The 12,740-nt window shown below is 41.9% G+C and overlaps 1 protein-coding gene across 18 annotated transcripts in view; it reads right to left on the reverse strand.

Annotated features, from left to right (window-relative positions):
- AMBRA1 (autophagy and beclin 1 regulator 1) overlaps positions 1-12,740 on the reverse strand; it is a 179,886-nt gene that overhangs the window by 104,064 nt on the left and 63,082 nt on the right. For 7 of the 18 annotated variants that reach the window (XM_082747516.1, XM_082747533.1, XM_082747528.1 and 4 more), the window contains 2 exons: positions 5,906-5,992; positions 1,524-1,703 (listed from right to left, as the gene is read on the reverse strand). The exons of 4 other annotated variants lie outside the window; for them this stretch is intronic. In XM_082747516.1, coding sequence (XP_082603642.1) covers positions 1,524-1,703; positions 5,906-5,992 — 267 coding nt within the window. The remainder of the gene's footprint in view (positions 1-1,523; positions 1,704-5,905; positions 5,993-12,740) is intronic. 7 more of the 18 variants (XM_082747519.1, XM_082747527.1, XM_082747531.1 and 4 more) reach the window with 2 other exon arrangements.

Below are 12,740 nucleotides of genomic sequence, written 5' to 3' on the forward strand. Positions count from 1 at the left end.
CCGGGATTATTGAGGCTTTTCAGCGGTACTAAGTCCCAGCAGCCTTGGCATGTACTTGAAACTGCTTCCCTGAACAGATCCAGGGCTGGAAAAATCATCATAACCTGCTGGGGAACACATTTCACTCCTGGTGGGTGCCTGGCTAAGGGAGTGCAGACTCCCTTTCCCCTCACCACCAGTATATGCACCCACCTTACCCTAGAGTAGACTGGAGGGTCAATGACACTGGCGGGGAGCCAGGGGGTAGCCGGTGAGAGAGAACCAGCACCCCTGCTCCGCTTTCCACTCCAGCTGCTTCAGGGCATCCCTGCATTTCTTTCACGTTTACATCTTCCCCAGACAAATGAACCGCCCATTCAGTCTGCCTTCTGCTTCCAAGTACACAATCGCTAGTGTGTTTAAGAATCATATCAGGAAGGCAAATTGTATAAAGGTTGTTTCCACCTTCTTAGTCGTCTTTGGCAGAGAGAGTTCTCCAACGCATCTTAAAGCTCTATTGCAAGGTGGCTCTTGGGGAACTATCCATTCAGCTCACGGCAACAGAAGGTCGAGAGGGAGGCAAGAACCCTTAACATCCCAGACCTGACCCAGACTATGTCAAGATGGAGAGGGGAAAAAAGGAAAATGATTGACAGGCTGTCGTATTCCAATACAAAAGGAGAAAAAAATAAGTCTTAACCACCTCTCTCTCTCTCTCACTCATTTTGCATGTTTGAGAATATCAAATATAGGAATCCAAACAAGAGCCAAATGATATAAGCCAGGAAAGCTTTCAGCATAGAAAGAAATACAATGAATGGCTAGAAAGGTCAGGAGCAGCAGGTCAGAGAATTCAAACACAGCAGTGAGACGGAGGTGTTTAATCCTGTGTGTGGGGCTAACCCTGCTCCTTTAGCTCACCCCCGCCCTCCAATCAACCACTCAAAAGCCCCAGAAGAGCAAGGAATCACCTCTCAAGCCACCACATTAATCTGACAGGCAACTTTCAAAGGATCCTTATAGGCGAGATGGGGAGGGAGCAAGTTTAGGCAACGGAGCAGGATCTCTACGAACCCATGCGTGATTCAAGGATACTAAAAGGAACTGTCCTTGGGGAAATCTGGGTATTCTCATTATTTCTAACCTCTATACCTACTCTGCTGAAGAGGAAATATACTAACCATCCTGTCTCCCTGATGCTGTGAAGACAGGCTATAAGAAGCACTTCCACAGCCACCGTTCATGCAAAAGGGATAGGAAAGGGTTGCTTTCATACGGAGCGGCAGCCATCTTCTCCAGCATGGGCTGGGGCCAACGGTCTGTCTCTCACCACAGGCTCTGGTGAGTCAGCAGCACAACTGCCAGAGGTGGGGGGGCCCCTGAGCCTTTTAACTCCCTTTCCCTCACCCCATCCTATTACTCATAAATAATAACTTAGGGGGTTGAAGCAAAAATGTCAACCACTGCTGCTTGGACAGTGGTCAACTTGGAAGCACACACAGCTTGGGAGGACAGGGAAGAAAGCAAGCTGAGGGGGTACTTACTCAAAGTCCTCAAACTCCAAGTCGGTTCCCTCTACTGATGGGCCCTGGTTGTCTGAGGAAGAGGAGGAGGTGGAAGAACGGAGACGGTTCTGCTGATAGCGCATGGAGCGCTGGCGAATACTGTCTCTCCGTGAGAGATACTGGATCATCCTCTGGGCGTAGTAGGCAGCAGGAGATAATCTGAGAGAGACAGAGATGGACAAACACAAACTAGCACTAATGCGGGGAATACTGTGAAAGACAGTAAATCCAGCTCTCCCATGGTATCTCCCTGCTGAGGCGAACTCCGGAGACATGAAAAATAAAGGGCATTTAACTCACCAGGAGGTCTGTACTGCACAATATGCTTACCAGACTACCACCAGGGTTTCCGTTCGGAGAGAAGGCAAAGAGGCTGTTGAGTCAGTCATCACCTGCTCAACAGCTGCCCCCTCCTCAGGAGATAACACTGGACCTTCCTTTTCAGTTTCTTAAGGGACCCCTTGTAGCTTTCTCAGGGTTCCCTTCACAGAGATTCACGGCCATCTTCAATCATCCATACTCAAAATATAAGAAACGAAAAGAGACCACAGCAATCGTCTACAGGCCAGCTCTTCTTTCATTTTATACAGGAGAAAAGAGGCCAGGAGATGGCACACCAGGCATGACCAAAGAAGGCACCATCTTCACCAGGACGTCCTTCTCCAACAAATCCACACAGCTCCAAATTTGTCCTAGCTCCCTAAAATGAGCTCTCTGAACCTCTCAGATCTATGGATTATTCACAGATATTTGTAACACAGAGAAAATAGTCAGGAGCAAAAAAGAGAGTAAAATACACTCAGGAAAACAAAACCTAACAGGGAAAAAAAAGATTTTTCTATTTCTAACAACAGAGCATCAGAGGTTACACGGGCACTCAGCAATGCAGAAGGCATGTTACTCCTTTTTCTTCTCCCTAACCATGGCTATTCTCAGTGGATAATTAGTCTAGAGCTCTATCCTTCCAAATGTGGCTTAATGTCTTCATATTCCATGAAAACGTCTAGTGTCCCATACAATTCACCACATTCCCTTCTTTCTCAAGTTTTTCCTCCATCTTTCAGAACATTGCTACATACTAAGTGAGAGCAGAACAATAATAGAAAAACGTTTTATATATATAATATTAAGTGGATTACTAAGAAATTTCCAGGCTTAAAACTTGCCTGAGGCACACACTTTTAACTCAACAATCCCACTAGGAATTTTATCATATGGAATTAGTGGAAAAACTGGGAAACATCCCAAATGCCCACCAACAGATTAAATAAACTGCATCTGTACAAAGAAACACAAGGTAGCTATTAAAAAGAGTAAGTCATCCCTATATACACACAAGAAAAACCCTTTAACACAAAAATTTTAGTGGGAAAAAACTGAAAGAACAGTATGCATATACTAATATGTATATCAAAATTTTCAATAAGAACAAAAAAATTAAAAGAAACACAGCAATGCTAGTGGATTCCTGGGAATCTTAACCTCTATAATATCTGAATAGAAAGGAAAAAATACCTATTTTTTTTTAATGGAAATCTAGAAAAACTGATTGAGAATGGAAATAGTAACAGTTACATTCAATGATGGGAATAGTATTTACAAAATCCTGCTGCCTGACTTTTCATTACCCCTGGACAAAGTTTCTGGGGAGATCTCAGTAAATCTACTGACTCAGAGAGTCAGTAGGGGAGCTGAAACTATCTCTGAAATGCCAGTCATCAGAGGTGGTATCCTTCTGGCTAACTGCCAAATGGAATTCCCAAGCAGGCCAAAGGACAATCTTTGGAACTCAGAAAGTCCTTGTTATAGAACAATACACTGCATTTGGCATCCCTGAATCCAAATTATACAGCAGGTGGGCAGGGGATGCACAGATGCCTTGGCCAATTCATCTTGTACTCATCAGAGTACAAGAATCATTTCTTAAAAGTCTCAACATGTGGATCTTTCATTATCCACTGGCCCCTGTTGACATACATTTTGCAAGGATGAATCAAGAATCCTAAATTTTCAAGAGACAAAAGTCAGCACTCTTGAGTTATTCCTGTATCTACTAAATATACAGAAATCTTCCAGAAGTCAACCATTGATGGTGAAATTCTCAAGTCAATCAGACTAGAAAAGAATGTAAAAAACGTTTCAAGAGCAGAATGAAGATTGTTTTTTGGAACTGATGCTGAAAAGTGACTATATATACATTCATTCCTCAGTTGCTAGCCCACCCTAACTAATGGGAAAACTATATTACTGGTGACAGAAGTAGAAAGAATGCTGATGCAGACAATAATAAAGACTGCCCTTTTAGTAAGGGCATAATTTCAGCACTAGGTAACCCCAACTGTTTAATTTCACCATAGGATAGGAATTCCCTAAGCTCCAAAACTATGCATCAATGGTAAAGAAAAAAGGATTCCTGTTACAATTATCAAACACAAGTACACCCTAGCCTCATCTTTTTAGGGATACAGAGGGAAACTAAAGATCTGAATGTTGAAATGTCCCATAAAGGCTTTGACCTATATGTATTATGTATGGTGACATCTAAGAGGAAAAAAAATTAAACAACCAGTAATGAGTTAGCAATCATCCTCCTACTGGAGAGCTGGATAATCACCAAATTCTGGTGTCCCAAGTAAAAATTTTAAATGTTTAAATATATCCACAAGTTTTCTTCAAGGAAGAATACCGTCTCCTTCAAAGAAAACTTAACTGTGTGTTCAGAGGGGAAAATGTAAAAATAGCAACACCACAAAGTATGACACTTTCTGTGATAAAGAGATCTGAGTGGGAGTAAAAAAGATTTGTTACATGAAAGGTGGACAAATAATGGTCTTTAAGGATCACTGTTAAATGTTGTCAGGTTAAAAATTCTGGGGATGAGGGGCACCTGGGTGGCTCAGTGGGTTAAAAACTCTGTCTTTGGCTCGGGTCATGATCCCAGGGTCCTGGAATTGAGCCCCGAGTTGGACTCACTGCTTGGCGGGGAGCCTGCTCCCCCTCACCCTCTGCCTGCCTCTCTGCCTACTTGTGATCTCTGTCTGTCAAATAAATAAATAAAATCTTAAAAAAAAAAATTCTGGGGATGCGATTCCTATTGCTGTCCTAAAAAACTCTTATAGCAAGAAATTCTCTTCTCAGTGTTTCAGAGTAATCAGATTGATGCATAAAATCTCCCTCTCTTATTCTCGGCTTACTGCTTTCAAGTGTGATCAGAGACTAACATAAACCTCCTTGGTTCGGTCATCACCATCTCAGCTGACTCCCCGTATTCTCCCTGATCCTGGATTTGCCATTTTGGGGTTATGGAAAAAGAAGTAAGGAAGTGATGGGGGAGTCCTTTCATTCATTAGTCTCTCAGAAAGAATGCTCAGTATCATGACATAACTGTGGCAACAACAAAATCACTCAATATCCCTAGCATCAACTAGACTGGTCTACAGGTCTTTCCAGACTTGAAATTCTTAATCTAAAGCAAAGCTCATTTAGCTTTATCTAACCTATACCTGTTAATTTGCCAACCCCACAATTAAAATTATTCTTTCTTTTGGCAAAGTCTCACCATTTGCTCCGGTATTACTTAAATAATGTGAAGGTTATCCCCTACTTAGGTCATTAACAAAATCAGTAAGTCTGGCCGTGACAACACCAAAGGGCTGCTCACTATAAATAAATGTTACACATCAACTCAACACCTCATCTTGGGTCCTCAGTCCCAGTATCAGGTAAGGGTGGGCCCTGAATTTGTCTAAGTGCTTTTTTAACCTCTTTGAGAACTCTTCAAATATCTTCTGATTGGTGTAAGGTAAACCACTTTATTAAAATGCCAACTTATTTTACTTAGTTACCCTTTTGTCAGTCATCTCTTCCTTTAGGTCACATCCAAAAACTGAACATCTGAATGAGCCTGACTTCTACCTTTCAATAGTCTGAATTTTCTCTCAAATGAGAGCAATGAGAATTATTTGTTAGCCGGTTGGTTTTAATTTGTAAGTAATTTCCCTATTAATAACTACTTGTTTCCCTTTTGACTGTCCATCTGAATGGCAACAGCCTCCCTGATCAGCTAAAATGGCATATCCTGTGACTCTGCCAGTGGCCTCCTCAGGTCCCTCCTCTAAGTGCCCCACTTACAGAAATGAGCCCCAAAGGACAAGAGCTCAGTCACAACCCTCTGCCACCAGAGGTTCTGTTCACTTACCTGCAACACTTCCCCATCACCTGAACCACCTGTCTCAAAACTGTAACTGAAGAGTAAAAGAGCACCAGGACCAGAGAGGCACAGAATGGGGCTTCCAACAGCTTGGCAACCCCAAGGGCAGCCCCTCCCTCCCACCTAGTGCCATTTCTCACTTTGGCCTTACCTCGCTGGGTCTGGGTAAATTGGGTGCTCTCTGGATCCTGCTCCATCATAACGGGATAATGAAATGAGGGAAGACTCCAGCAGCCTCCTAGCAGAGATTAAAAAAATGGCAATAATCCCTGTCAATTACCAACTCAGAGGTCATTCATACGGGAAAAATAGGGGGAGAAATAAATAATATCCCCCTTTGGAGCTAGCTAATACCTGCTATCTGGGATCATACCCTTCCTACAAACTAAGTACTTAGAGACACAAATAAATGAGCTACAGCGCTCCCACACCGGACATGGCCACTGTATTATGCTGAATACTGCTCTTCTGTGAGAAATGAACAACTGCTTCAGAGACATGATCTTATTCCTATTTGCAGTATCTCCGAGAAAGAGGACAAAAAGGAGGTTGGGATCAACACAGGAGGGGAATATTAGGCATACCCAGAGATATTCATGTAGTGCCAACATTTATCTTGGTGTTCAGTTTCTCCACATTATCCTAATCCACATCCCCTTATATTCTACTCATTCTACTCTGCCCACACCCTTTCTGTGAGAAGAAGTACTCCTCAGGCTCGCTTACCTGACAGAAATCTTTAATTACATAATCTAGCCCAATCATATATTCAACTGATCACATGTTGATACACCCACATTTTATTGAGCACTTTCTTGGTGCCAGGCAAATACTAAGCACGTCATAGATATTTTCTTACTTAAAACTCACCTATCACTGCAAGGTAGGCATTATTATACAAACATGAGAACACTGGGCCTAAAAGTTAAGTATATGGCACTGTGCACAGGGCTATTTAAGTGACAGCACCAGGACTCCAGAGAAGGTCACCTCTGAAATGCTTCAAACCACAATGCATGCAGGTAAAAAGTGCATGTTTCCACTGTGAGACCAACCTATGATGCTCAGTATTGCCGGCTCTTCCTGTGTTTAAGGGAAGCCAGAAATCTGGACTTTTCCATGAAATCTCCTGACTGATAAATTTTAGCTAAAATGTTTTTTCCCCTCTTTGTACAGGGCCAATTAAAACACATCTGATAAATGTGGCCCAGGGACCCCCAAGTTTGCCATGTCTGCCACACTGCTTCCCAACTCAAATGTGCCTTGGCAGCCAATCAAAATCCTGCCACAGAACACGTTTCAAAGGAAATGGTCTCAAAAAGAAATGCATATTGTTCCTTTCCAGCAGCATCTTGCCTGGCTCTCCCGGGAATAGGTCTCCGGCTCCCTGCCAGACTCTTCTTTAAAGCAGATCTGCAGGATAAGGACAGCAGCTACCAATCTTTTCCAATTGAGTTAATTCAATTCACTGCTATTAAAACCAGCTGGCTTTAGGTATAGTCATGTGCAGTCACTTTATCCCAGCAACTAGCTCACCAAAGCATTTCCCCCAACAGCCTGGGGAAAAGATACAGCAGAGGTCCTGTCAAGCTGGCTTGCTAGCTACCTTTCCTGCCCAGGACAACCAACAGTTAAATGATGCTTTCTATCTAAACAAGGCCTAATACCTCCCCACACAATTCACTTTAAGCAGTCCTACCACTGAAGGAAGAGAATATTCCAATGTAACCAAGAGGAAGAAGAAAGCAATAAAATACATCTCTCTGGTCTGGGATCTTCAATGATACCACTGTTGACAGCAGCAGAAATGCTGCTTCATCAATTCTAAGAGATACCCTCCCATTTTAGCATGTCTGACATTGGGATGCATCTAATAGTTGTATGAAAAGTTTATTTTTTTTTAAAGATTTTATTTGAGAGAGAGAGAAAGCAGGAGTGGGGTGGGGGGCAGTGGGAGAGGGAGAAGCAGACTCGCCCCCGAACTGGAGTCCGACACAAGGCTGAATTCCACGACCCTGAGATCATGACCTGAGCCCAAGGCACATGCTTAACCGACTGAGCCAACCAGGCATCCCTGACACAGTTAAACTGGCAGGATTTTTTTTTTCTTTCATTAGGGGCACATAAAATAATGGCATGTCTTTGAGTCTTGAACTACAAGATGTTTGTGAGAGGAAGGGGTAGTGAGAGGTACCTAGACTAGAAAAAGAAGAAAAGTGAAATTTTGAGAAGAGTATATATTCAGGACATTTATGCCATCTTAGATAAATACTTGTCCACTACTAATTAATTAGTTCTGTAGGAACTGGGAAGGAGTTGAATGGAAGCAAGATCTGGGAGCAACTGACTTCCCTGAACACCCAGAAGTCCATCCATCCCAAAGGGCTCATGTAGTTTTTAGTCCTGAGTATAGCTGAGCCCCATCAGGTTCTCCTCCAAATGGCTGCTTAGTAAGCAGAAGCCCTTTGGCAAGGAGCATACTGCAGAGTAACAAACATGTATCTTTCTTAAGTACTTCCGTCTGGAGAATGATGCTGCTACGTTAGGAAGCCAAAGCCAGTATTACCCCCTACTACTATGCTAAGGCAGTGTCCGTATTCAGAGAAATGAGATGACTTTTTAAAGAACCTGTAAAGGAGATTCTTGAACTAGAATAGTCTGGATTAGATAATCTCAATTTAAATGATTCCATTTTATACTCTTGCAAAGTCTACTTCCCACCCTAACTTCCTATCTTAATTAGAAAGACTTCTTTAAATTAGGGTAAAGCCAAAATGTTAAGCTTGGTCTCTGGGGAGTCCCTGATGAGGTTCTTTTGGAACATGCATCCCTTGTGCCTACTTACTACAAAATCTGCTGGCACCATTTAGGCTCCCCAGGCAATACAGTGGACTGAAGCCATATATATATGGCATTTTAACTGCTAATACACAAAATCAGGAGAGCCAATTACTATGAATAGCACCCTCACACACTTACCACTGATTAAACACGGAGTTCTCTTCAGTTAGGACGCAAGTACGCCCTGAAGGACTAAAAAAGACTTCTCCAATTGGTGTTGAACACCAAAAGAACAAGAGCTACCAGATGAGTAAATGTCACCACCACTCCTAAGAACTTCAAACAAAGATCTTTTTCTCCTACAGTTAGCTTCCTGCAAACAGCCATCACTGGAGAAATGACATAAGAAAATGGGACGAGAGGCCAGCTGTGTGCCTTCTTCTCTGGCCACCACAAATGTGACTTGACTTAACCATCTATCATGCAACCCAATAATGCGAAATCAGGTAGGGCTTAGGAGGGGGACGCAGACAAGCTTATTCAGGCTTGAAGCTACCATTTCATTCTGCCTGTAATCACAATTTTGAAGAGTCACTGAAGCCCTTGACAGGAAAAAAACACACACAAAAAAACCCTCTTTCTTTGCAAGTTTGCCTGGTTCATTCTCTGTACTAGTGGTGTCCAACTGAGATACACAGGTGTTGGTGCTATTTTGACCTACTGGAGAACAGAAAGAAAATATCAGAACTTTCCATAATCTGTAACACACACACACACACACACACACACACACACAAATTGCTCAAAAGCCTTCTACTACTAGAAGTTTTTTTTTCAAGTCTGAAGACCACAGCTCTGTCAAACTATATCCTACTTTTAAGAAAATCCAACATCTGAAAGAATAAACACAAATATATAAATATAAAAACCAAACATTTAAAAGAATAAGTACAAGTACATAAATATAAAAACCATAAATATGTAAAAGTATAACCATACTCATACATAGAGCAAAAGAGAGAAAACAATAACACAAATGTGGTAAAATGCTAATATTTAGGGAATGTGAGTGAAGAGTGTATGGGAATTCTCTGCACTATTTTTGCAACTTTTCTGCCAGTCTGAAATTATTTCAAAATTAGAAACATTCAAAAAAATTAAAAACATTCAATATATAAAACTGAAAAGTAAACCGCTGAAAACTAAAAGGAAAACTCTTCATTTTCAAAAGAATTACTCACTTCTTTTTTTTTTTTTTAAAGAGTCTATTTATTTATTTGACAGAGAGACATCACAAGTAGATGGAGAGGCAGGCAGAGAGAGAGAAAGAGAGAGAAAGAGGGAAGCAGGCTCCCTGCTAAGCGGAGAGCCCGATGAAGGACTTGATCCCAGGACCCTGAGATCATGACCTGAGCCGGAGGCAGCGGCTTAACCCACTGAGCCACCCAGGCACCCAGAATTACTTCTTATAAAGGATTTCTTAAAATAGTAAGTTGCCCTAATGCCCTATGGCAGGTTTGGTAAACTAGAGGCCCCAAGCTAGCTGCCTGTTTTTATAAATAAAGTTTTATTTAAACATGGCCACAATCCACTCCTTTATATATTGTCTGTGGCTGTTTTGGAGCTGGCAAGGCAGAGTTAATCCTGAAAGGAACATGCTTAAAATACTCACTACCTGCTCCTTTACAGAAAAAAATCTGCCCACCCCCTGCTCTTAAAATATTTGCTTATATAAAATCCCTTGAAAGATAAAGTGAAGTCACTAAGAAACGGAACAGAAAAACACAAAATCAAAGTGTTATACACTAAAGTCATCAAAAATTAATATTAAACCCTGATAAAATCATTACTCAACAGAGACACACTTCAGGCTGTAAAATTCCTAACATTTTAAATGACTACAGCTATTTCTTCCTTTCCTGATTAATACTCTGATTATGCACAAGTGGGATCCCTAGTTCTACTATATCCTTTGATGACTAGGAAAACAATAAAAAAAATAGTGGAAGAAAGCTCCGGAAAAGAACAAAGCTATCAGGGCAGATGAGATGGGTCATCTGAACGACAAGAACTTTCATTTCAAATCCAACGGATATCAGAGTTGAGAAACAGAAAGTATGGTACCTTTATACATGTTTAAACAGAATGAATAAGCCGGTGGCAACTCTTTCTTACTCAACAATTATATCCTGAAAATATTCTTTTAACTAGTTGTTAGATCACAGACAAAAATCAATATCCTAAAGCAAATAAATATGTTTAAACCTCCTCTAATTACTGGGAAAAATCAATTGCTGGGACTCTGTGATCTATATGACATGTAAAGCCTGCTCCAACACCTCAAGATGCCACTGATGCCCCATGCCTAAAGGGTAATTTCCCATCCTGACTCTGATGTCTGGGTGATATCTGCTATTTCAGTTCAGGGGAGCCAAACCCAAAACCAGTAGCTCCCTTCTGCCTAGAAAATAAAATCTAAATTCCTCAGCTTCGTTCCAAAGCTCTGTAGCGGAATTTCTCATTTCTTATGGATATATAATATACTCTAGCCTGGTGGATTTCAACCTTTTTGGTCTCAGAACTCCTTTAACACTCTTAAAAATTAGTGAGGACCCCAACGAGCTTTTGTTTATATGGGTTTTATCTATTAATATTTACATTTGAGGGGCACCTGGGTGGCTCAGCAGTTTAAGCCTCTGCCTTCAGCTCAGGTCATGATCTCAGGGTCCTGGGATTGAGCCCCGCATCGGGCTCTCTGCTCAGCGGGGGGCCTGCTTCCCCCTCTCTCTCTGCCTGGCTCTCTGCCTGGCTCTCTGCCTACTTGTGCTGTTTGTCTATCAAATAAATAAATAAATAAATAAATAAATCTTTAAAAAAAATATTTACATTTGAAATTAAAATTGAGACATTCTTAACACAAGCACACATTCCATTAACAACCAGAGGGATAACCTCATTACATGTCACAGCGAAAACTCCACAGACACTTTGAGAAGCACTGCTCTAGCTGAAACTAAACACACCCTCATCTCATCTAGGTATTTAGGTTGGCCATTGCTTCTTACTGGAAAGTTCCTTTTCCTGTTTCTGCCTTTAAAAATCCTTCAAAACTCGGGGCACCTGGGTGGCTCAGTGGGTTAAGCCTCTGCCTTCGGATCAGGTCATGATCTCAGGGTCCTGGGATAGAGCCCTGCATCCGGCTCTCTACTCAGCGGGGAGCCTGCTTCTCCTTCTTTCTCTCTGCCTGCCTCTCTGCCTACTTGTGATCTCTGTCAAATAAATGAATGAAATCTTAAAAAAAAAAAAAAATCCTTCAAAACTCAAACATCTGACTCCTCCATCCAAAAGTTCACACTCTCTTCCCAAAGACCCCACTGGTTTTGAAACCTCTCTTAAAAGGCCTCTGCAAGAGGCACCTGGGTGGCTCAGTTGTTGAGCGTCTACCTTCAGTTCAGGTCATGAAGCCAGAGTCCTGGGATAGAGCCCTGCGTTGGGCTCCCTGCTCTTTGGGAAGCCTGCTTCTCCCTTTCCCACTCCCCCTGCTTACATTCCCTCTCTCGCTGTCTCTGTCAAATAAATAAATAAAATCTTAAAAAAAAAAAAAAAAGGCCTCTGACAAGTCACCATGTACTATCATTACCTATGTTTTGTCTCTGCTACTGGACTATAAGCCACATGAAAGCATGTACCGCGTCCAAGTCATCTTTCTGTCCCCATTAAAACTCCTAATTAACATGTAATAAGAGACCAATAAAAGCCTACGAATAAATGAGCAGTCCTAAGTAGATTTGGAAGAACAAGCAAGAAGACACATCTGATTGCCCTCACTGACCCCATGACATTCAGACAAGGTTGCTAGATATCCAAAAACTCACACTGAAATTCCTGAAGGAATAAGGTCAGAAACTGCTTACATCACCCTTTATCCCTCTGGTCACTTAAGCTACTCAGGTTAAAGTGCTGACATAGTTTTATCAGGACGATAAATGCAAGGCAACCTGGTCCCTGGGAGGCTTATTAAATCATAAAGTCAGAGGCTGGCTACTTGCCTGGGAAACTACCACAGAAGCTCCAGGATGGTATATTGCTAAAAGAGACCTCACAGGGGAAAGAGGGCAATGTTTTCAGGGGATAGGGCGGCATGGGGCCAAAGGAACTTGGATGCACTATTGCCTTCTGCATTTTTGAATCTTGCTCTGCAAGCC

Source organism: Mustela nivalis, assembly GCF_964662115.1.
Source record: "Mustela nivalis genome assembly, chromosome: 9".
NCBI lineage: Eukaryota > Metazoa > Chordata > Mammalia > Carnivora > Mustelidae > Mustela > Mustela nivalis.